General features: G+C 40.8%; 1 protein-coding gene across 1 annotated transcript in view; it reads right to left on the minus strand.

Moving 5' to 3' along the window:
* Positions 1-20,661: 20,661 nt before the first annotated feature.
* The window catches only part of LOC147464623 (uncharacterized), a 29,707-nt gene continuing 24,187 nt past the window's right edge, over positions 20,662-26,181 (minus strand). The window contains exons 2-5 of the mRNA XM_086516054.1: positions 21,749-21,901; positions 21,494-21,635; positions 21,108-21,349; positions 20,662-20,993 (exon numbers count right to left, since the gene is read on the minus strand). Coding sequence (XP_086372180.1) covers positions 20,787-20,993; positions 21,108-21,349; positions 21,494-21,635; positions 21,749-21,901 — 744 coding nt within the window. The 3' untranslated portion in view covers positions 20,662-20,786. The remainder of the gene's footprint in view (positions 20,994-21,107; positions 21,350-21,493; positions 21,636-21,748; positions 21,902-26,181) is intronic.

Below are 26,181 nucleotides of genomic sequence, written 5' to 3' on the forward strand. Positions count from 1 at the left end.
ATTTAATTGCAAACATCCACTTGTGCCCTAGGTCTATGTTACCCTCCATAGTGCCAACATGCATGACCAAAAAGCTTTGAGCCACGATCCTATTGTCATAAAGGATAGGAGTGCCTAGGATTCCAAAAATAGTGGTCTTCTTCTTATTGAAAGCCTTGACTTGAATGTACTCACGGATAAGGGTGGTTTTCCTACCTAACACCACACTCCATAGGATAGCAAATCAGGTTGATCTCCCATGTCCAACTTATGCATCATATAGTACTTTTACATAGGACCTATTAAATTCAATTGGGTACCGTAGAGGCGGTTTAGAGTCTACAGAATTGTCATCTAGTTCAACTTGGAATGAATGTGTAACTCCAAGCTTAGGTTCTCGTTGGCGTCTAATAGGATGTTGTCGCTCTCAAGCTTCAATCATGGCTTGTATCTATTTTAACTCATTTTGTTCTTTTTGAGCTTTCTTTTGATGGATGGCACATAATTCCTCTTGGCTTACGGGATCATAGTATCTTTTGAATTTACTCCCATTGAGGAATCCAATGGTTTCATCTCTGTCTAGAGTCTCCACATGAAGGGTACCTTGTGGGGTAATTTCACATACTCAATATGGCCCTTTACCGGCTTCTTTTAACTTTTTCTTTTCATTACACACTCCATACATAAGAACTTTATCACCAACTTTGATGTCCTTGTTCTTTAAATGGTGATCAAACCACTTCTTTCTCCTATAATTCTCCACAAGGACATTCCAATTGCCTCTCTTCCTCTAGCCTTTCAAGGATATATAAATGCTCGGCTAATGAGTTACCATCCCAACCTTCTTGAGAAGATACTCAAGGAATGGTGAATGCCCATGGCATTAATTCTTCTTAATCATACACCATTTTAAACGCTATACAATCAATAGCCACTTTATAAGCAGTATGATAATCCCATAGATCCGATGTAGGCTTCAAGTCCTAGTCTATACTATTAACCTCTATCATCTTAGTCAAGATAAAAATTTAAGTCTTGTTGGTACTCTCAGCTTGGCCATTCACTTGTGGATAATAAGGTGTATACTTATGGTAGGATATCATGAAATTTGATGTCAGTTCTTTTATCACTTCATTTATAAAATGGATACCATTGTCACTCACAATTTCAAAGGGATGTATGAATCATGTAATAATGTTTTCAAAGAGAAACTTAGCTGTTGTCTTTACGTCGGCCTTGCGTGTAGCTTTAGCTTAGCCCATTTTGTCACATAGTCAGTGGCAACGATGATATACCAAGATTGAGTATTATGGGCTACAAAGTCTAAGCCCCACTTTTCAAATGGTTGGGTCACCTTAATAGGATGTAGAGGCATCTTATCTTCTCTTTATGGTTTTGCATAACGTTGTCATTTATCACATCCTTTTGTAAAGAGTGATGCATCCTTAAATAAAATGACCACCAATAGCCTAATTTTAATACCTTTCTAGCAGTCAATTTTTCTAAAAAGTTACCATTAGTTACGCCCATGTGTGCTTCTTGCAAAATATACAAATACTCATCCTCACGGGCACAATGCCTAAGAATTTTATATTTTACTCGCTTAAAGAGAGTTTTGGCAATCAAGCAATAAGGTTTTTATTCCTTGATTAATATTTGAGCTAAATCCTTTCGAAGCTCTTTGAGGAAAAAACCATTAACTAAAAATTTGACAATCTTTTCACCACAATCATGCATTCTCTCGACTATGAATAGGGAAGTGTCAAGCAATTCATCGTCAACTCCAGTAGGGGCTTCACCATTGGGTATGTGAGACAAATGATCTTCCATAACAAACCTTTTTCCAGCTTTTACAACAACAGTGAAATAAAACTTGAAAAGAATTAACAACCATCATGTAATTATTCCTGTGAAATATGGTTTGTTTACTAGATACAACAATGCTTGACGATCAAATTAAAACACAAACTTTGTAGCAAGAAGGTGATATCAAGATTTCTTTACATCATAAATAATAGCTAAACAGTCTTGCTTCGTAGTGGTGTAGTTTGTATTGGCATCTATTAATTTGTGACTTGCAAAGCTAATAGGGTAGTTCAATTTATGTTCTCGGGTTGAGTTAGAACACACCCAATAGCAAAGTTTGATACGTCAATATGCACATGGGAAATTATGTTCCAATCGGGCACTCGTAGGGTTGGGACACTTTTCAAGGCCTTTTTTAATAACTCATAAGCATAGTCACACTCCTTGTTCTAGTGAAACTCAATAAGAAGCTTGTACAATGGACAAGCTATCTCGGTGAAGTTTTTCAATCTCTTCTTGAGCAATCTTTGCATACTTAGGATTCATTGGGTAGGTTCATTGTTGGATTGATTTAGCAATGCTAATCATGGAAATTGTATGTTGCACCATAGAAGGTGGAATGCCTTTCATATCATGATATATCCAAGAAAATACATCCTTGAATTCTTTGAAAATCTCTTTAAGTACCGCCTCTTCAGTCTCAGTAAGGTCTGAGCAATAAAAATTGGTTTAGATTCTTCATGCATTTCTGCTAATTATATTTCCTTAACTACCGTCAGACCATCATAGACTCCACTACTTCCATCAGTAGGCATTCGTTGGTCTTTGGCATACACAACTTTTCGCTCCCTTGTGGTATAAGATTTAAAATGTTTCGACACTAGATGTAATTTTACGGTCTCTTCTTGTGCTAAGGTCTTTGCTTTAATCTCTGCTTTGTTTTGTTATTGATAGTAACTCTTGGGTTTGATGTCTTCTTACAGTACAACTCATTTTTGGCTTCTCTGTGATCTCTAATTGTGCAAGGTCAAGGGGTCGCGGATTGCACCACATGACACTCTAGAGATATTCACCCTGATTGTCTACCAACTTTTGATGAGCATCACATGCCCCCACATAATTGAGCCATTTTGCGGTGTATCTCTTTTCTTTTATCCTAGAATGTACATTTTCTTGATATTGTTGCCTCTTATATCTTTTAGTCCTCTTGTCTAGTTTTTTTATTTTGGGGTTGCTTCAGACGTAAAATCATTGGATTTGTCCTCATTTGTGGTAGTCTTTTTCACTCCAGGATACATCATTATAGGATGTGGTACTTGGCTTTGAGGGTTTTGTTTCCCAACTTGAACTCAGAATCAATTTCTATCAGTAATTTAGTCTTTGCGTCACATTTATCACAATCTTTCGAGGCACTAGTAACTTGAATTTCATTCAGGTCTTCACTCTTTGCATCCTGAGAAGGTATATGCATTGTACTTAACATATTCATTGGTGCAACTTGAAATTTTCTTTCCCCATCAGATGTTACCCAAAATGTTCCTCTATTACCCCAAGTGTCTATGGTTGTTGCGAGGTGTACCCAATCAATATTGTCTTGACTCAGCCATTCCAGGTATGACATCCATATAAGGAGAGTCTTCCCGAATATCCGTGCCCTTTTAACATGTGTAACAATAATTGAATGGAGCTGAGTGAATTGTGGTGTTTGATCGATTGCCAACTATAAACTTGTTTCCTAAAGGATGCGCTCAATTGCTTACAAGATCAACTTGAATGACGGAGTCTTGGAATTGTAAGTTGACATGGTATCTGGACCAGTCATGCACCATTTTTGCTTCCCTCAAGAAAGGAAGCCTAGATCATCTCAAATGACATAAGATGCTTGGAGAAATCTATAAAAATTTGAAGATATGATTTACCTTGTGTCCAAGTACCTTGATCTTGAGATCTTTCAGCATTCCAATCGTTGTAACAATAGATCCATTGTCCATTTTTATCACTACGTTTGTGACTTCAAGATGAGGCCTTCCCATAGATTCCCAACAGCTTTTTGTTACAATGCTCACTCCCACACCACCATCAAGGATTCACTTTAGATTTAAACATTTAGTAGTGATTGATAGGGTTGCATTAGATTCATCACAACTTCAAAGTATTGCCCCAACTTTCTAACAGGTATTTCAACAATTGAGATTTCATCTGGTTTGGGTTGTGGTTCCAAGCGTTCCTCCTCAATCGGGATTTTGTTGGGCCTATTCATTTGTGAAAATTGTGGTAGACTGACTTTTAATTCTCCATTGAAATGCTCAAAGAGCTAGAAAAAGCTTTGGATCCCCATACAATTTAGACATGATAGTGGTTTTAACTTTAGAAGCCATGAAATTTGTTAATTTGGCAATATTCAAGTGCACTTTTTGAGATTCTAGTCCATGACCTAAGGCTGGTGAAGATGGGATCTTCATTTCTTTGATGGGGTCAGGTATTCCCTCACTAGATATTCTTATAATTAAGAAAGCAGTATGCCCACTTTCTAGTGTTTTGATCTCACTTTCTTCCTAGATGATACTAGGTATGGCCAGTGGGTTGGGATCTCCTTGAGGTTTCGATTGTGTGGGGAACACTGTATCTGTAATTCTAATCCTCCTAGGTTCTGCTGGCTCAAGCCCTCTTTGGGTCTCCTCTACCAAATTCCTTAAATGCTTGACTCGCTCAATCTTCTCTATAGGGTTTGGGTAAGTCCCAATTTTCCTCATGGTTTCCTTGGGTTTTGGTCCTTGTGGCTTCTTTTGGAGGTTCTTGCATGATTTGATTAGCATTGAAGATACTCATTGCATCAATGGTATGGGAGTGGTTTCCTTATGTCCTCTTCTAATCGTGTCTTTGCTTGATTTTCTCTCGAGGTGGTCCTCATTGGTTTTCTCCCTTATGGTGTCAATTTTAATCTCCATAGTTTCTATTGAATCAGAATCATCTTCAAGATCGTTCATATACACGGGGCCATCACCGGTCCCTATGTTGGTCTTTGAACTAGGGTTTGAATTCATAGATTTTAGTGATCTCTTCCTTTGGTGTTTTCTTCTTCCTCGCTTTGCCAATTGATGAAGCATCTCTCTCTTCAAGGATGTAATTTTGGTTTTGGAACATCAACCATGCGAGTTCATTCACTAAATACTATAGGTGTAGTTTGTGGTGTCCCATTGGTAATCTCAATCAAGCTAAATGGTGTAATCTTTGGTGCATTTGGATTATTAGAACATTGGGCAATCAAATGAACTATGATACAACAATTACAAGTGAGTATTGGCATTGCCAATGTGCTCCCTTGACTTGTTTTCATTGGTGCAACATTCCTTTGCATTCTTATAGGATGGTTACTCCATAGGTAGGGCAAGTATTAAAGTCGGAATACTAGGAGAGTCTGTCTAGGCTAAGGGCGGTGTATTTTCCATTATGCATTTAAGCACTAGGAAATCCTTAGCTTGATGATGGACATACCTACCACGCATTGCAAGTCCCATTAAACTTCACTCTAAAGGTAGGGCATTCGCTGGTGCTATGTGGTCCCAAGTAAACAGAGCACCATTGTTGCTCCCTTCTTGGATACATTTGATTGTTTTGTGGAGTATGATTACCCCTAAGGCTTTCTTGGATAGCCTTGGTGAGATCATCCAAAGTCATCTCAAATATCTTTGGCTCTTTCACGATTGGCTTTATTTTCATCGGCTCATGCTCAAACACTTGTGAGCTAGTAGACTTGGATTGAGAAGATACTCTGGCTCTTACGATCATTAAATTGTCTTCTAGTTGGATTGCATTGGTAGTGACTGCCTCCCAAGTTAGTGATACCTCTTATGACTAGTCCGTTGTAGATATCCTCATGTTGCAATCCTCTAATGAATCTCTCGAGTAGTTGATTATCGTTGAAACTCTCATTTGGGATACAACAAGAATGCAAATGCTTCAAACGACTAATTAAATCTCTCACCAACTCCCCTTCCTCCTTTTTAGCTTTTTGGAGTTGAGATGTTACGTCCCAAATTACACCCTCTCGTATGAAGTCTTTCAAGAACAATATCCTAAGAGTAGGGTAATGCGTACGCTCTTAAACCCCTAAGGTTCTATACCGATCTCCAGCCTCCCTATTCTCATGGTCAAGTTCAAGGCCTTACACTTATGTAGTTCATTGTGCTCTTCCAAGGAATTTCACATGTGTTCAAATACCTCAATATGCTTTCTAACATCTCCGTCACTGTTGAGTTTCTATGTGAGCTTGGCCACTTGTATCGCTTTACTTCTAGGCTCTCTCTCAGGTATGCTATGCATATTATCTACAACCGATAGTTTGAGCAAATGCTGCCAAATCTCCTAAATGAGCAAGTATAGCCGGTGTAGGTGCTCCTAGAGCTGCATGTAGAATGGGGGTTGGCCTTGGTCTTGGCATACGAGCAATCCTTGGGTCCCATGCCTCATACGGTGTTGTATTATGTGGTGGTCCAAAGTTCACAGGTATAGCCATGTGCATAACATGTGCAGGATCTGACATGCTATTGCTAACGGGAATGCCCCCACTTGAATAAGAGCCTGGATAATTCCATTGTTGAGTATAAGCCCTTGGAATAATTGGGGGTGTAGGAGCTACATGAGCATGAGGGACAACAGGTACATATGCTTGATATACACTTGTATGTATTGTTGTAGGTACTGTGCTACTAGGTAGCGGTGCTTTACTAATAACGAATGAGGTCCATGGTGTCCTTTTTGCCATGCTCATTACTAAGATAGTCATGGTAGCCATAGTGTCTTCGAGAGAAAGATGAACTAAATTTGGAAAGGTAAAACTATTGCTTATGGGCTCAGACTATACTGAGACTTCAGGTGAAACAACGTATAAAGGATCCATGGGACTTACTGAGGGAGTCTCCATTTGTGATAGGGTTGGTTGTTTGGCATTTCCCGTATCTAAGAATCTCATAAGAACGGTCGAAGGAATGTTAATCCCCTTGTTTTGCCTCTCCAATTGGACAACCCTATGGATGACATCACAGACCATCCGTTGCCGCTCTTCTAGACTTGTGGTACCCATTAGGAAAACTATAAGGTCTTTTTATGGGCCTTTTAAGGGTGCCACATCATCAAAGCTACACAAAGGAGAGCAACCTGATACATCCCTCTAAATATTCCTCAGAACCCCATGATATGGTCTATCATTGGAAAGATCTTGAAAAATGGATTCTAAAGAGCTAAGGTCCAAAAATTTTGGATGAGTTCTATGAAAGTTATGCCTTTTTTTTCAATCAACCAATTTTTTTTACCGTTACGATAATCTAAAATCACCTTCGTCTATATCTATATGAAGGCAATGTCTGATACATGCATGTTGTATATCAATAGATAGCATTATTCCTAGTGAGATGTGATTGTACAACATCTAACCAACCCCACATGGTCGGCCCGTGTACACATCAGCCAAAGTCTCGGTTTGTAGTTCATACTCCCAATTTTCATTGAGAAATACCCCCTCTAAGCTTGGCATGCTAGAGTTTTCCCTTGAATTGGAGGCATTGTGGCTCCTTATGTTGGAATTAGGGTTGCAAAGAAACACACACAGCTTGGAGAAGACGAAGGAAGCTCAAGGCACACAATAGAGAGTATGTTACTTAGTGTGCAATGGAAAGATAGATAGCCCTAGAGTGATGGGCGTATATACAATGCACGGGGGAAAAAACCTCCTAAAGAGGGAAAAAATGCCCCGGCGGTCCTAGTGTGTTCACACACATCACTACCACATGTATATGGTAACAAATCCCCCCTGGAGTGATGCGGTGAACGAGAGCTGGCACATGAGTAAAGGGAAGTGCCATGCCCTGAGGACAGGATCAGTCCACAAAGGGGAGTAAGCCCAAAGCTTTGCGGAAAGCTTCAAGCTTCTCACGAGACAATGCCTTTGTGAAAAGATTTGCAAGGTTTTCCTGTGTTGGCACATAAGCCAAGCTGATCTCTCCTGCTGAGAGCCTCTCCTTGACATAGTGGTAATGCACCTCAATGTGGTTTGTGCGAGCATGAAAAACTGGGTTCCTCGCAACTGCCAATGCGCTCTGACTGTCAGTGTAGATAGTGTTGGCAGTGTCCTGTCCAACACCCAAATCAGCCATAAGGCGTCTGAGCCATACACACTCAACCGTAGCTGTGAAGATTGCCCTGTACTCAGCCTCACAACTCGAAGTGGCCACAGTAGGTTGCTTCTTGCTCAACCATGATATACATGAACTGCCAAGCATGAAACAAAAACCACTTGTGGACACTCGCGTGTCAAAACAACCAGCCCAATCTGAGTCCGAAAAAGCATGTAAGTCTGGCGGCAATGATCCCCCCTTGGGATAAAACAAGCCAAGATGTAAAGTGCCACTAAGGTAGCGGAAAATCCTCTTGACAGCCTGCCAATGCTTAGACCCTAGGCTATGCATAAATTTGCTGACCTGTGAGACTGCAAACTGAATATCCGGTCTCGTGTTGCATACATAAATGAGGCAGCCAACAGCAGTTTGGTAAAGAGTGACATCAGCAGGATCACCAGCATCATGTAGACTCAACTTCAAACCTATTTCCATGGGAGTGGCAATAGGTTTGCAATCCTCAAGTCCAAACTTACATAGCAATGTCTCTATGTAACTTTTCTGACACAAGGCAATATCACCATCACACTGCTTAAACTGTATACCCAAATAATGATGCAACAGCCCCAAATCTTTCATCTTGAAAGTAGCATTCAAATCAGCCTTAAATTCAGCAATATGTCTCTCATTTGGTCCAGTGATCAGCAAATCATCAACATAAAGAACCACAATGAGAAGTACATCACCCTCACGCTTTACATACAATGCGCTTTCTGTTGGACTATTACGAAAGCCTTGTTTGACCAAATGAGTTTCATCTTTCTCATACCAAGCACGAGGAGATTGCTTCAACCCATACAAAGCCTTGTTACATTTGCACACTTTGTCCTCTTGTCCTTTTATGACAAAACCGCGAGGCTACGTTACATAAACTTCCTCAAATATGTCACCATTCAAGAAAGCAGTAACAATGTCTAATTGATGTACATCCCAACCAAAATGAGCTGCCAATGCACATAGAAAATGCACAGTAGTCATACGACAAGTGGGAGAAAAAGTCTCTTCATAATCTATGCCTTTTTGTTGTGCATAACCCTTTGCAACAAGTCGAGCCATATGGCGATCGATCTCACCATCCTGCTTGCGTTTCAACTTGTAAACCCACTTCGTACCAATGGCCTTTTTGCCAGGAGGCAAATCACATAAAGTCCATGTGTCATTTTCTATAAGTGCATCATATTCTGATTGCATGACAGTCATCCAATTTTCTGAATTTTGTGCTTCATCAAAAGTCAGAGGCTCCTCAACATCATGTAAGCTAGACGCAGCCAAAGCATAACAATCTGATGCATAAGATGCATGGCGAGAGCTTGAACGAGTACAACTAGACAAAGGTGCATCCAATTTACTGTCACGCAAAGTGTGCACCAGCCATTTTGTCATACCTCTAGCCTGCTCATTTTCAGCCCTTTCCTCATCAAGTACATCATGTACATCTACATCAGTAATAGGCTGATCTAGAACATTTTCAGAAACCCCCATAGGCTATACATTTGCCTCATTGGAACTTACATTCGTATTTCCACCACTGAAAAGAGGCAACAAAGTGTCATAAATGTCTTGTGAGCTTACATTACTGTCTCTAGTACATGACAGCAAGGGCTGAACAAAATCTTCCACAAACACTACATCCCGAGAAACCAGAATACGTTTTGTTTGCGGATGATACAACCTGTAACCTTTGCTTTCAGCACTATAACCAACAAAAATACATTTGACAGCCTTATCATCCAATTTTCTGCGTTGCACTTGTGGCACCAAAGCATATGCCAAACAGCCAAAAACACGCATGTGCTCAATAGAAGGTTTTCTATCATGCCATGCTTCATATGGAGTAATAGACTGCAAAGCTTTCGTAGGACACCTGTTAAGTACATATGTGGCACACATAATGGCCTCAAGCCAAAAAGAATGCGGCAAAGCTTGACTTTTGACCATACATCGTGCCATTTCCGTCAGTGACCTATTTTTCCTCTCAGCAACACCATTTTGCTTAGGTGTATAAGGCACTGTACATTGGTGTTTTATCCCACGACTAGCCAGAAATGCATTAAATTCATGAGACATATACTCCCCCCCTCGATCGGAACGGAGGGTGCCCATAGTACATTTCGAGACATTTTTCAACCATAGCCAGAAATTGTTTGAAGCACATAAAAACTTCGGACTTCGCTTTAAGTGGAAATACCCATGCATGCCTGGAGTAATCATTAATGAAAGTCACGAAGTACAGGTAATTGCCCAAGGACGGAGTTTGCATGGGCCCACAAACATCACTATGCACAAGCTGCAACCTGCATGTGGCCCGAACTGAACTATCCTTTGCAGCCTGCATGTGGCCCGAACTGAACTATCCTTTGGAAATTTAGAACGCTGCATCTTACCCAAAATACAGCCTTCACAAACATGTTTGACAGGTCCTTCAAGAGGCAGCAAAGAAGCAACCATATCAGATTTCTACAAACGCAGCAAACTGGCAAAATTCAGATGACCAAAACGTGCATGCCAAAGTTTTGCATCTGAAATAGCCCTTGAATCTGCAACAGCATTTGCAAAATTTTGTCCACACTTGTCATACAAAGTGAGCTTATACAGCCCACGGCACAAAAGCCCGGATGCAACAATTTCATCACCAAAACTGAGATCATGAACTGCACATCTGTCATCCACAAATTTGACTACAAGTCCAAGTCTAGCAAGTGCGGATACAGACAAGAGATTCTTCTTGATCCCAGGTACATAAAGTGCATCAACAAGTGTGAAGGAACTGCCATTAGCAGCAGTGAGAACAATCTTTCCAACTCCTTGAACTGGATAAGAGGCGTTGTTGGCACAAGTGACTGAATTCCCATGAGGGACAGACTCGAGAGAGGTAAACAATTCATGATGTGAAGTAATGTGCTTTGTAGCACCACTCTCGAAATACCACACATGTGAATCTGCAGCAACTGACAAGCATGCATCATGGACAACAGGATTGTAAGTGCACTTTGCGCTAAAAGCCCATTCTGCATCAACATCAGCAACACAATCTCCTTTCACAGAAGACTCAACAATGGCTGCATTTGTAGTGGAACCAGCATTTGCAGTGGAACCACCCTCTTTCTTCTTAGCCTCTTTGGCCTTCAACTTAGGACACGACTTGATCAAGTGATCATTGGCTTTACAATAATGGTAACGCATCTTCTTTTTGCCCTTATCACCAGAATTGCCAGACAAAGTACTGCCAGCAGAAGCATTAGGAACAGAATTTTTGCCACTCGCAGCAGAACCATAAGAAGTGGCTGCATTACTGTTACCACCCTTTCTTTGAGAATCAATAAAAGCCTGTTCAACTGCACGCTGCCTAGTCCTGTTTTTTCTGGAAAGTGACTCTTGCAACAGCAATGTGCATAATGCATCAAACTTGACAACTTCAGGATTTCCTTGGGTCATAAGTCTCCAAGTACTAGCAAAAGTCTGGTAAGAATCTGGTAAGGCATCAAGAACAGTCTGCACAAGGGAACTGTCTAAAATGACTTCACCTGCAGAAATAAGTTGCTCATTGATATCGTTGACACTAGCAAGGAAAGTGTCCATGTCATCTTCCTCATGCATAATCTTCGACTCCAGCTCTTTACGCAGCAAAGCAATTTTAGCCTCATTGCAGCTTGCATAAAGACCTGCTAAAATATCCTAAGCCTGTTTTGTTGATTTTGCTGAACGGATGTGAGGAACAATGGTGCGCTTCACAGACAACGCAATCAATGCATGAGCCTGCACATCCTTAACATCCCAACGAGCTTGTTCTGCCGTAGGCAAAACAACTCTTACAGCTGCAATCCTTGCAGCAAGACCTGCAACATCCTCAACATCGCCTACATCCTCAGAACCAGGACGTACATCAATGCCCTGCACAATGTTCCAGACACCCTTTGACACAAGAACATGTTGCATCATATAAGCCCACATAGGGTAGTTATCCCCATCCAACCTGTCCTCAGCAGCAAACATCTTGAACACATCTGTGTTGTTGTTGTCAGCCATGGTAAATGTTGCACCTGATGTGAAAACTGCCCGAAATAGGAGAACGCTCGCCAAATCTCACTGAAATCGGAGAAAGTGAGTAGGCGTGTGCTGGAGCAGCTGGCGACTAAGCCCGAGAGGACGTGACCTTCTCTGATACCAATTGTTGGAATTAGGGTTGCAGAGAAACATACACAGCTTGGAGAAGACGAAGGAAGCTCAAGGCACACAATAGAGAGTGTGTTACTTAGTGTGCAATGGAAAGATAGATAGCCCTAGAGTGATGGGTGTATATACAATGCACAGGGGAAAAAACCTCCTAAAGAGGGAAAAAATGCCCCGGCGGTCCTAGTGTGTTCACACACATCACTACCACATGTATATGGTAACACCTTATGGTCTGAGCCTCAGTGACTACTAATTCGAGAGCACTCAATTGCTCAATTGGCATGATTGTGGTCATAGGGGCCCCTTTTCCTTCATGGCTCGCCATTGTTCTATAACATGTAAGCTCTCAATTCCCTTTTCCCTAGCTGCTTGCATATATCGTTCATTTTCGTGTACTTCCACAAGACTCCTACCATTGGATAATAGAACTTTAGAGGGTGATTGTTGTGTAGAGTCTTTAGTGAATGCAAGGGATAGGATATTGACATAGACACTCTTGGGGAGTATACGTTCTACATGAGATGTGAAAGGCGAATCTACCACCCTGTCGCCTTTGTTTACTTGACTAGTTGTAGGCTCCAAACGAGTGGCTCGACTAATGGTTTCCATTACACACCAGCACTTGGTTGGGGGTCGAGATATTTTTCTTTTTTTGTATTTTTAGGATATGGGGTAGGGTGTCCATCCATCGTGTTGAAATCAGAGGAAGAGTCACTAGCCCCCACAATGTGTGGGTCTTGGATTGCACTACATTGGGTCCGAGGCAAAGGCCCAGATCTTAACGTGGGTGGATAATGGGTATCTGCGTAATTTGAGGCACTCTCTAATTTCTAAGACTCTCGCACTCGTTCAAAGCGTAAATACATGTGACGCGGGTACCCTAAAAGCATTGACAAGTACCCTAAGAGGCCTCCACACTAGCTATTTTGGTCGTTTTCACTATGCTTTTCTTTCTTTTTCTTGTTGTTTGATGTGTGTGATGTGGAATAGGTCTTATGATAGCTCAAAACAAGTGTATCATTTGGAGAAACATGGCATGCTTTAAAACACACAATTAGGCTATCCGGAGCTCTCTTAACCCTTAAAATAGTCGATTTCTACTTGTGCGTGTAGACAAAAGGGAAAGGTCAAAAAGAGTCTTGTGGAGGGAAAGGTGAAACCTAAATTCCACATGCTTTCTTTTTCCCTTGAGAAGTGGGGTATATATTCCTTCACTTGAAAGATAACTATAGAGGATCCTACTTCCTATATATATTAGTCAACATCAAGACAAGGTCGGGGCCAATGGGGCTATTTCTTTTTCTCGCCCACACGGGAACTAGTTGAAGTTTTTACATTTTTTGTAAATTGTTATTTGTTTTTTTATAACTAATTAGTTTTCAAAGAAAATAGTTCACTAATTCACTTCAAACAACCCCAACATTAACAAGAAAAAACAAAAATTAACAGAGCCTAAATCAACAAAAAATAGAAATTAGTAGAGTCTAGATTAACAAAAAAACAAAAATTAGCAGAGCCTACACTAACAAGAACACACATACGCACACACAGACAACACAAACATACTTCCCAACCTTTCAAACTTGCACACAGACAACATACACACAGTTCCCGACCTTTCAAACATGCAAAAAGTAACCTCAACACACAGAATGCCGGCTATAGTTGGAACTTGGCACAGAGCGGTTCCACGAAAACGGCGCCAAAAATTTCAACAACAAGGAACATGCTCAAAGGTGTGTGCAAGCCACAGAGGCAGCAAGCACACTACCTATGCACACAGACAAGCTCTACGACTACAGACGACATGTCACTCACCTCATGAGTTGTTGTCGCATGAGGGAATCATGCACGCGCCGAGAGGAAGAAGCTGCTACATGGCCATTTCTGGATTGTCTACGTCCTCTCTCTCTCTCTCTCTCTCTCTCTCTCTCTCTCTCTCTCTCTCTCTCTCTCTCTCTCTCTCTCTCTCGGACAGACAGACCAAGAGGATAAGGCAAGATCAAATCTTAGTACCTATAGAATGAGAAAATACTAGGTTTACCATCCTTATCTATGGGTTCGTCCCTTTCACATATGGGCACCCACATATAGTCAGTTAGCACTAAATAAGTCCAGTGCACTTCTCATCGGCGATCATCAACCCTTGACCATAAATCTACAGGATCAACAAGCCCAGCCATAAGTAAAAATATGGAAAAAATGGCATCATGGGTTAACACCCTCTAATGCTTTGATGACTCTTTCAACTCATATTTTAGCTTTAAGGTCCATGCAAAATATATGTACAAATGAACCACCTTTTCAATTATTTTGTAGAGTGCATAAAGTGTACAAACTCGAAATCTATTCAGAGGCATATCAAGCACTAGGCTAAAAAGATTTATCTTGAAGATGTCTATTGGGAGCTCTAGTCCATTGCACACTCTCAAAAGATTGGGCATCAACCATACAATATAAGCATGGATTTGCCACAACTGCACTCTGTGTTATGTTATACATGCACTTAAGAGTATTTAAGTCACCTTCCATGTGCCATTCGATTGTATAGTCACCAAAACCTTCCACCTAAATCACACCTCCATTTCTTTGTTCATTGATGATAGAAGGAATTTGGGTTTGACCAAAAATCCAATGGAGGACTTTAAAATCTTCCTTATCAACCTGCAATTAAAAATGGGAACATAAAATCAAGAACCATACAGACAATATTTTTGTTATTATAGATTGAACTATATATATCTCAAATGATCCTAGTGTCAAATATTGTTTTCAAACTGCATGTTGAAGTATCATGGGTCCTCTTTGGTTCTTGAAAATTTTAAAGCTCTGTTCATGAGGGTAATGGTGACTTTCTCCAGCTTCCTGTTCTTTATGACCTTGCACTTGTCGAGTTTCAAAGCAAACTTGAGAACCCCATTGTGCACTCCTCTTGACTCGTATCAAAGAAGTGAATTGCATACCTTTGCAATGTTGCAAGATCAACAAAGAGATTATTGTGCTTGTTATATTGTACCTCTCTACCACCCTTGCCCAAGAATGTTGCTTCAATATGGAATGGTGAACCAAGTTTCTCAAACACCTCATTGTTTGTGTGTCAATGTGTAGCCTTTACATATGATGGATTTGGTAATAATGAGTTTCTCTATAACTTATTTTGAGACTTTTTCGCTAATGCTTTGAAGAGTGCCATGTAGCTGATGACTGTGAGATGCCGCTCTCATCAAGTATTTCTTGCACTTCCATTGGTTCTAGTTGGTTTTCCTTCATATATAGGATACAAAAGCAGAAACAAACTTTGAGTTACCTTAAAGATCGTATTCATTTTTTCAGTCCGCCACTACCAGTCTTCATACTCTCTATGTTGCATAGATAACGTTTTCTTTTTTGACGCCCAAGCATGGTGTCTTTCTCAAGAAAACTTGTGATTTTCTTCTCAAGGTTTTGGATTGTCTCTCTATTTGATAAAACCTTCTGAGCGCATGCCTCATTCAATTTCTTCAACTGTATGTTCTCCATCGCTAGAAAGTCTCTTTGCTTTTCTACATTCAATCCTCGCATTTTCAAATGTTGAGTGTAGCCCAACAGTCCATTCTTGCTATCGCCTGTGAAATGTAAAAGGTTAGTAATATTAGCAAAGGGAGGTGGCACATTTGTTGTTGGATCCTTTGGGTAAATAGATCCATCATTCCACAAATCCAAATGATGCTCCCTATTCATCCTTCTTAGCTCTTTATTCCCTTGAGATAACAAAAACTCCCTCTTACGTTTGTGCAATGGTGCGTACTCTTGCAATATATCAATGTGAAGATGATGTGTGTTCTTCTTGCTTTGAGTGGTGATGAAATATCTCAAGTTTTGGGAGGCAAGGCTTGTAAGTTCGTGTTTGGAATCATTAGTTCCATGTTTAGAGTTGATAGCTTGAGACTGACGACTCAGAATCAAGTTTTTGGAGGGAACACTTGTGTGTTGGCATTTCAAATCATTAGTCATACGTTTAGTTGGATTCTTGACAAGAGAATGAAGGATAAGAAACGAGAGGCGGCGGTTACCTAACAAAGAATATGTCATTTTGTTGATTCAAAAAGAAACGCATAAAATGTGTTATTTAACATTTTCTTATGACTTGAAACTTCTTATAGGGCCCAAAAGTGAGTCCAAATTTCTCCTAATGAATAGTAGGTAAAGGAGAGCTCTATTACAGTGCTCCTTTTGAATGGTTTTTAAGAATAAAACATAAGAAAATCTAATACAATGTCCAAAAGTAGTAATAGTGATAACAATTGGTGAGGTGTGCCATATGCGCTAATACTGTAGACGGTTCCATTTAGTAGTGGTTCCATATAGTACCAAACTTTTGGTTCTCTGCATGAAGCTAGTGGATCCATATTAGTACCAAAAAATTTATATGTTTGTAATGTATACAATAAACAAAAATGCTCAGTACGCTATTAGTTTTGGTATTTGTCTTTATTGTATACAATAAACAAAAGTTCTTAGTACACGACTAGTTTTGTTACTCAGTTGCATAGCAATGACTCTATTATGAGAGCAAAAGTACCATGTACACCTCCCCATTCTTTACATAGTACCAACTTTGATATTACATTTTATAGCATTCAATCCAAACACTACCAAAGTACCTGGAAATAGTATTACATTTTATAGCATTCAATCCATACACTACCAAAGTACCAAGAAATAGTACCCAAGACACTATGGGAGCACTCAATGGTAGAAAAACCCCTTTGTATAGCTCCAGGGCTATGTGGACATTCAAATTTGACAATTTGTTATATTGCAAGTGGCTGGTGTAAGCATTGTATACCTAGTATAGGTTCCAAAGTGGACACCATGAGGAACTTACAATATACAAAAGCCAACTTAAAGTACTAAAAGGCCTCTTGAAGCTCTCATTAGCACCAAATTGGTACTATCTTGATACTCAATACTTCCCATAACAGTACATTATAAACCAAAGGAAGAGTTTGTAGTCTTATTTAGGTACACTTTTTTTTTAATTCTATGTACCAATTTGGCTTACAAGGCCGCCTTTGGTGCTTTAATGGCTTCTTCCCAACACCAAATGACATATTGGTTATTTATAGTACCAAAAGGCTTCATATTATACCAAAAGTACCAAGTTGATATTCTCTTTCATGAAGCACTCTAGAAGTACAAGAAGTTCCATGTTTAGTACCAAACCCATGTGGATTGTTGATGGTAGTATACTATTGTTTGGTACTTTGTGAGTACGAAAGCTTGGTGCTATAGGGCATGGCAACAGTTCTTACAATATCCAAGGTACCCAAATTAGGTACTTTTGATACATTGAGAATTGCTATATGAAATACCCATTTTCTTAGCATGTTTTATAGGAGTGGCTTAATAAGTACCCAAAGTGGCACGGAATGGTACCCAAGCCTATGTCAAGTGCAAAAGTGCCTTTTCTAGTACCTTGAGAGGGTAAAGGATTAGTTTTAGTAGTCAATAGCACCACTTTGGGTGTCTGCACCATTTTGCTTTTCTCAATATTTTATGATGTTGAACTTAGACACTTATAACTTGGAATTGTTTCATTCCATAGATTGAACTCTCCCAAAGATTCAAGAAGACTCATTGTATAATGGAGCTCTCTCTTGCGACTTGCTATATTTCAAAGAGGCTTTCAATTAGGTGCGGCCAAACAAATATGGGCATCATGGAAAAGGTCACCTTTGTACATGCTCCATTTGTTGTGGAAGCAATGATCCAAGTTAGTGTTTTGCCAATCAAACAATATGTCAAAACATTAGTAGTATGTGGGAATCCATATTGTGCGCATAGCCTATTGAAAGTTAGTATCATGCAAAGAAATGCTTGTTTGGAGAGTGTTCCCATTGTGGGGTAACCAAATTGATATTCTTCCCATACGAGATTTTAGTGGATAGCAAGGTATCATCTGCTAAGGTTTTCATGGATGTTGTTATTGGGCAAGTTGATGATGGTGGAAATGAGAAGAACTAAGTGTTGTTGTTCTTGACGTGTTTCTAAATTATATCAAAAATTTCATCAAACATAACATAGTCTTTTGGTGACAGGCTCAATACTTCAAAGATTTCTTGCTGAAGTTTCCCAATGATGTTATATCAATTATTGACTTCGTAGAGAAATGGTCATGTGAAGCCTACGATGTTTTATTGTTTGCCTATTGTTTCTTTTTCTAAACAGGGATGTTTGTTGCATGTGAGTCTCTCGTGCGCACCTCCATTTTGTTTTTGTGTGTGTGTGTGTGTGTGTGTGTGTGTGTGCCCGCACGCACATGGGCATGGGTTGATTGCTTTGCTAACATGTGTGCTTAAGCAACATTGCAAAGCCTTGTACAAATAATTCTTGCCTAAGTAAAGAGCTAGTGAATAACAAAAAAGGACAAATTTCTAGACATGTAAGAATCTGGCATAGTGAGCTTTCACATCTAGGGGGAGTGTGCATGTATTTCTTGCTATGCTTGCTCTATTTACAAGTCTTTCTAGTTTTTCTCTTATTTGGTGGATGCCTTCAAGGGTGGGTTTGGGGTGTGGTTTTGAAGGGTTAGTGGGTGGGTTATGAGCCTCACCTTAGGCTTTGTCCAATCTCATGCTGATGTTTTTGTAGGTTGAAGAGTGGCATAGCCCTGTCGATTGCTGCAAGGGATGGCTTGAGGCTCTCTCTCTCTCTCTCTCTCTCTCTCTCTCTCTCTCTCTCTCTCTCTCTCTCGTCTTCTTTGTGGTAATGCACCTTCTATTGGAGTACGCCTTTTGCCCTTGGAGATCCAAAGTCTAATAATAGAGTCTTCCCAAGTTCGGGTGACCTGTCTCTACTACTGCTCTCTTTTACATCCTTTACTCTGTAGTCTCCAACTTTTGTTGTACCACTAGTATATCTCTTCCACATTGGTGATTCTTCCCCTATGGTTTGGCCTTTCTATTTTTTCCCAGGTGGGTTTTCCCTTATGGTTTGTCCTTGTTATATCCTATGTCTTTTTTCATTTCCAGTTCCAGCTATTGGAATGCCTACAGGTTCCTGCCACTAATGTAATAGAAAGGACCTAAGCCCTCCTTTTAGAGAAAGGACATAAGCAATCCTTTTGTAATCCATTGAAGTAATAGACAGGACCTAAGCCCTCCTTTTTGTAATCCACTTATGTAATAAAAAGGACTTAGGACCTCCTTTTACACACGAGCGCGCACACACACACACACACACACACACACACACACACACACACAGAGAGAGAGAGAGAGAGAGAGAGAGAGAGAGAGAGAGAGACAACACACAAAGAAGCAAATACCTCCAAACTTTTGGCATTTGTATTAGAGTCTCAGAAGCTTGGGAGCTATCTAGACAGGCCACAAGGAGGAAGAAAATGACAAGGTACTCAATCAATTCTTGGCAAAAATCCATACTGAGAGCAGGGCTTCAGGTGCATATCTGATGATAGTCTAATATTAGAACCAAACTTTGGGAGGCAGATGCAGACCAAAAACACTTTAAGACACTCAACAGGGTCACCAAACAATTTGCATAGCAATCTTCTTCAAAATTTCGAGAAGTTTCAACAGGCATTCTCTTGGAGGAGCATGCCAAACCCGTCGTGCAAATTGGTAAGTTGTCTTTATAAAAGAGCATGCACATTGGGCTATTTAAGCAAGTTTTCTTTATGAAGCACATGCACCCATTGAGCCATTCACTTTCAAGCATCATATTCTTTTTCGCGCTCGATTCAAAAAAGGAAGCCTTCAATGGCCATTTGGAATCAAAAAGAAAAGAAAGTCACATGAAGACCTCAAATAAACGCACTCAAAAATTTGCATCTCCCTTCTCCTTTAAGCCACGTCTTTGCAGCATACCAAAAAGGGCAAATACAGCAAAACAGCAAGCATGGCACAACATTGACAAAAACAGATGCATTGAAATATTTACTTATAGCCTCATTATATAAACTGAGTCAGAGCTGCCATCAAGGTTAATATTGACAAAACCTCAATAAAGCATTCAAGCACCACCAATTTATTGCAAACTCCAAGCTAAACTACCACACCTCTATTTTCACTGACAAAATAGTTGAAATTACTAATATATTTACCTTGAATTTGGTGAGAGCCGGGTCCGCTTAAGCAGCAATGTTATTTGTGGTATTAAGAAAAATTTGGTGAATATGTGTCATGCAGCACTTGTTTGGCTATAGCAAATAAGAGGGGAACAACTTCCTAGAAAAAGGTAATGATCTTAATATCGACTTTATACCTAGCATTAAAAGATATAGATGAAACTAATGAATGAAAACTTTCTTTTCCTAGGCCGTCTTGCACGTTTTCGTTTCCGCAAATATATATATAGGAAGTACTTTCAAACTCTTACCTTTTCCAAAATTGAGTGAGACTAGTCCATAATGATTTAAGTTCCGAAAGGTTGTTAGTCACACTGATACTAAGGAGGTCTCTGGCCCATGAGAGCTCTACAACAAAAAAAAACAGTTCACCTCAGATCTCAAACCCACATGCAAAAATCATGGTATAATAATGCTGGAATTTCAGATTTAATGACCTTACAAGATACTTCAGCAGTTTGTTGAGCCTGAGAATCATAATGAAGGCAAAATTGGATCCATTCTAAAACTATTCAAGTGGTCTACAACTAAACATACAGCTGTATTAGTTCATCGCTCACAGCAGACGGAGTTAATACTCCAAGGTCTGTAAATAAAAGAGTTAAAAACTGAGGAGGCGTGTAATCTCGAGCTGAGCATTCAACTTGCACAGGTGCGGGTAAAGACACATGGAAATCCACATGCCGAGGAGAGGGTGACATGTCTTTTTGATCCAGAGGATACATCCTTGCAAACTGTGAAAAATGAGACACTTAGTATTTGCATGTAACAAAATCTTTGTGTACTATGCAAGGGAATATCTCCCACACAGACACAAAGCTTCAGGAAAACTTCAAACAGATTGTTACCTTATAGCTTTCTGCTGCAACATACACAGGCTTATTCATACTCCGTGCCACCATGGCTGCTTGATACGTCCCAATCATGTTGATAATGCCTCCACTCTCCACAACCCCATCTGCACCCATCAATAACATGTCCACACTTTGCATAGTATACGCTACTGCAGAATCAATGATGAGTGTTACGGGAACACCAATTGCAACCATTTCTTTTGCCATTTCCACTCCTGTGCTATCTGGCCTCCCCTCTGGTGTCTCCCAAAAACATGAATACAACCAGAATAGCAGTGTTAATGTGCACGCACAACTGCAACAATGCCAATGGAAAAAACAGGAAGATAGTTCAAAAAAAGGAAACTAAGTCCAGGGAAAAAACAGTCGTTTATAAGCACCTGTGCATATGACACTAAAGTGTTTCTTGTTAGCTGCCGCAAGTTTCAAAATTGAAAGAACTACCCTTGAAAACCCATGTGTTAATATTGTGCTCCCATCACGAACAAACTCTTGTCCAAGCATGGCAATTGTTTTCCTAGCCTAATAACATCACAACCAGAGAAGGTTAGACACTTAATTTGCGTATTAAATATCTCCTTAGGATTGCAAAATTTGCCAACAGAACAGAGGCTCACAAAATTTGACGAAGTTACCTTCAAGGAAATTTCACCAAACCGTTCCCCTCGTTCAATAAGACGAGCTTTCCCAGCGCGGATATCTTCGTACTCTAATGCTGAAGTTCGAGTCACATATCGCATGAATAAGTCACAACCAGCTGACAATGATATTGACGTCTCATCCCATGCCTGCTGTCACAGTATATTAGCCCAACAGGAAATCCAATGACTACCACGATAACCGATCCATAAATGAAAAACATAATGAGTTTGACTTTAGAAAACTGATAGTGCCAATGTGGCAGGAGAGAAAAAGAAACAAATAAACAAAGGTGTATCAATGCTTTGTAGAGGCCAGCCTATGAGACAAATCCAAATACAACAGCTTATGTCTACAAATAAAGGACAAAACATACACAATAAAAGGGACTAGAACAGAAACTCGGGGGAAGGGTGACGACACACTAATTCTAGAGGGAAAAAGCAGCTAAATGGGCTCCATAAAATACAACCGTGGCATGCACGCCTAACTAGCTCCATCACGTACCACAGTGGGGATTCACAACAGTAGTATGAGAGATCAATAATGAAGTAGCTCGAGTAGACAGTGGAATAGTAGTAGATACAGCAGATGATACCAGCACCCGCACCATAGTAGATGACAGAGGTAGAAGTTGAAAGACAAGTCAAGACTAACGTAAAGCGAGTCAACAGTGGTGCAGCATGCTTCTCTTCCATCAAAATCGAAAGATGGACTAGTGCCAAACATACAAGGGATGGAACAGCTCTCATGATATAGAGTGACTTGTAGAAGAGGACACAGAGTCAGCTTCCTAAGAGGACGCCGCAGATCAAGTGTGTTCGCACAAGCAAGAACAGAGGCAATCCAAGCACAATAGAGTGTATTGAACCACACTACAACAAGAATCAAGACATAGCCTATAGAATTGATACCTCTCATAATCCCCCATCTACGCCACGGATTGCACGAAATTTTAAGGAGGCTTTGGTAAAGTCCATGATGGAGATGATGCTACAGCAGGAGGCTCAGCAAGCCGTAGCCAAAAGGGAAAACGAAGCTCAACGAGCTGAAGTCAAAAGAAAAAAGGAAGCTCAACGAGCTGAAGCCAAAAAGGAAAAAGAAGCTCAGCGAGCCAAAGCCAAAAGGGAAAAGGAGGCTCAGCAGGCCGCCATGAAAAGGGAACGCATGGCTCTAGAGAGGAGACGCAAAGCTCAACGTGTAGCTGCTGAAGAAGGGTAGCTATAGAGCTCTAGCGTGAGCAAGCATGCGAAGCTCGACGCATAGCGGCTGAAGAGAGGAGGGCAGCTATGGAGCTAGAGCGTGAGGCACTGCGAGACCAACGCATGCAAGACTTGGTCCTGCACATGCTCTCCTCAAAGAGTGATCCACTAAACGTGGCCGGCGAGTCATCACGTAGACCAAGTAGAGACGACTCCAACAATCCAGTCACTGAAAAGTTGACTTTCAATAGGTACGATGGTAGGATGGATTCATCGGTGATTTATTCTTGGTTGCATCCATTTGATGCTTATTTTGCTACTAGCAAGAAAAACAGTAATAGTAAAGTTTTGACTGTTGCTATGTATGTGCGGGGCGATGCCATTAATTGGTATCAAGCCTAGCAAGAGGCACAATTGACCAAACATCTTGAGCATGCCGTAGATGAGGAACCACTGTCTTACAATTGGATCAACTTTCAAGAGACGTTCAAGGCTCATTTTATGTCACCGCAATACCTTGATCAAGCAAAATGGGACTCCCGTTATGTCTTTTTCTAACCGTATTTTGCAGATTGGTGTGCAATTGCGTCGTCAAGATAGCACTCGAGCAAGAAATGAAGCACAACAAAGGTAAGTCCAAGGAGAACAAGTCAAGCACCTCGTAGAACCCTCAAAACCAATAGAATCAACAGAATGGTAAGAACAATGATAAGAACCACACTACCTCTCCTTCTCAATCTTCCACTACACCTAAAGCACAAAACTCTTCACCTAACAATGATTTTAAAAAAAGGCTAAAACTTAGGAAACCCCAAAGTTGACACCTAATGAAAAATCTGCTCAAGAAATAGTAGGAGGTTGGTTAAATCTGAAAGAACGCACCGAGTAAAGGTCACATGAGTCCTAAGGAAGAACCCAAATCTTCTATTAGTATCATAAATGAGTCAAGTAGTGCGTCCCAAGTTTCTAATGATCATCTAGATAAATCTCTCATGAAGTGTTATGATCATGTGAATGGTCAACGCATTGTGATCTTGTTTGATCCTAGCGTATGCGTTAGACGATTAGTGATTCTCTTGTGAACAACGCACGTTAAGAAGCTATTCCTGTGGACCTCATTGCAGTTTCTCGATTTGCTCCTAGCATGTGTTCTTCAATCACGCATGAATGTCCAAAAGTACAAGTCTCAGTTTTAAAAAGTAGGTTTTCGTCGTAAGTTTGTTGTGTCTCCTTTCTCTGGATGTGATATAATTTTCGGTATTAAGTGGTTTCGTGAGCTTAAGCCCCCAAGTTGATTGGAAAGAAAACACGCTCGCTCTCTCTATTGAATGTGTCCCTTGCGTGGTCATTCAATGTGAGCAGAGTATTCCTTCTTAATGATCATTCGTTGTGAGCAAAGTATTCCTTCTTGCCCATTAATCTCTCACTCTCATGTTTTGAAAGGAGATAGAACACACACTCCAGCAACATCTCTCAGTACACAGTCAAATAGTTCATAAAAGCATCAATCATTGCATGATAAGGAACCTCTCTCTTCATTCATTCTCTAAAGTATGAGAAGCATTTTGTGTATGGTAGAGATTTCAGTGTTATTATTGGTCATCAAGCTCTCACATGGCTCCAACCCATGTGTAGGGCATTTAGGAGCAACCATCAAGCTAGATTGTCCCAAACTTTTGAGCAATTTGGTGGTTTAGAATGGTCATTCCTTGGCAAGACACAATCACGGTCTCACAAACTGTTGACGTGTCAAGCCACTGAAGAACAGAGCCAACCTACAGATCTCGACAGAGGGCCCTAAACCCTAGACGTAGTAGAAGAAGAAGCAGCAAAAGAAGTTTCACCAACTTGCAAAGTCTTGCCGAGTGGCCTATTTTTTAAGAAGAGTTCCCACCAACTTATGGGACCCCCTCTGAAGGGGCCCAAGTGACCTAAAGAGATTAAATAAAGCAGGACCCACTTACACAACACACACAAATCGCGTGGAACCCGTTGACGTAGCAGATGTACAAATGCTCGCAATTTGCGCTGATAGGCTGGTGTGGCAAGTACACGGAATCCCGCGTTTCACGCTCGTGGATGATAACGTGGCACGCTGTACAAAAATGCCTAAAATTACGCTAGGTTGCTTTTGGGAGGCCAGATGCTTTCTTGATGCTTTTCATGTAGTTGCTTTTGAAAGGCCAAGGGCCTTTAAATATGTGCCATGGGCTCAGTCTCTGGCACGTCTCTGCGTGGGAGTACAGAAAACAGAGTACCAGCATTGTATTGAGTTCAAGCAATATAAAAAAATACCAAAAGGGGCGCCAATGGTTTGGGCCAGTGCTCTCTAGGCGAGGAACTCCGCCACTCCCTATCTCGTGTGTCATGCATCTCTTTCAATTCACTTGTTATCTGAAATGCTTAAAGTTGTTCAATTTGTTCTTTTCTGTTGGCACGTGGTGCCCGTCCCTGTTACACATAGCATAAGCATTTGCACGATTGTCCATCAAGCATTCATGAGTAAAAGGAACTCTTTCATGAAGTAAAACGAATCTTGAGCACGCACTGAGCACTCAATCTGAGTTATCACCATAAATCACTTCTATCGCACATAGCATCTTCTTTTTTGTCAGGTATGTTGGAGTTTAGGCATCTCTCCGGATTCGTCTAGTTGGTCCCAGTTTCTCCTAGGGACAGGTGTTAGGGAGTGAGGACTGTTTTGTGGCTGTGTCTGACCAGTGTTAGGTAGGTTTCTCATGTCGGGTCGTGTCTAGCCATGTTCAGCCTTAGGTTTTGGCTCAGTTCCATGGCCATTAGGCTTTTGCAAGGTGGGGGTATTTTTCCCATCCCAGCTGGTATTTTTCCTGGAGCCCACACTTCATCTACTGCCCTTTTCACACCTATTCCCCCATTTACCAAGGTCGTGGGTGCTGGCTGCCTAGCCAACCTGAACTATGGGAGCTGGGAGCTATATAGTTAGGGCAGGAGCGCTTGGGGGACACAGGTGTGTACAGGCACTGGGGAGCACAAGGTGCCCCTAGAGGGCAGCCCTAGGTGATGCAGAGGGGCAGGTGGGGCAGTTCAGCCCTAGCGTTTTTCCACATCATTCTAGCGTTTTTCCTTCTAAGTGCAGATGCTTGGAGGAGCTATGATCATGCAAATGCAGAGCACCTCCATCATGGTGCAGGCATACAAGAGGAGAAAATCCATGTTTTTCATGGGGCAGCCACACCATAGGGCAGCCC

Source organism: Adiantum capillus-veneris, chromosome 1 (genome assembly GCF_014529385.1).
Source record: "Adiantum capillus-veneris isolate H3 chromosome 1, ASM1452938v2, whole genome shotgun sequence".
Classification (NCBI taxonomy): domain Eukaryota; kingdom Viridiplantae; phylum Streptophyta; class Polypodiopsida; order Polypodiales; family Pteridaceae; genus Adiantum; species Adiantum capillus-veneris.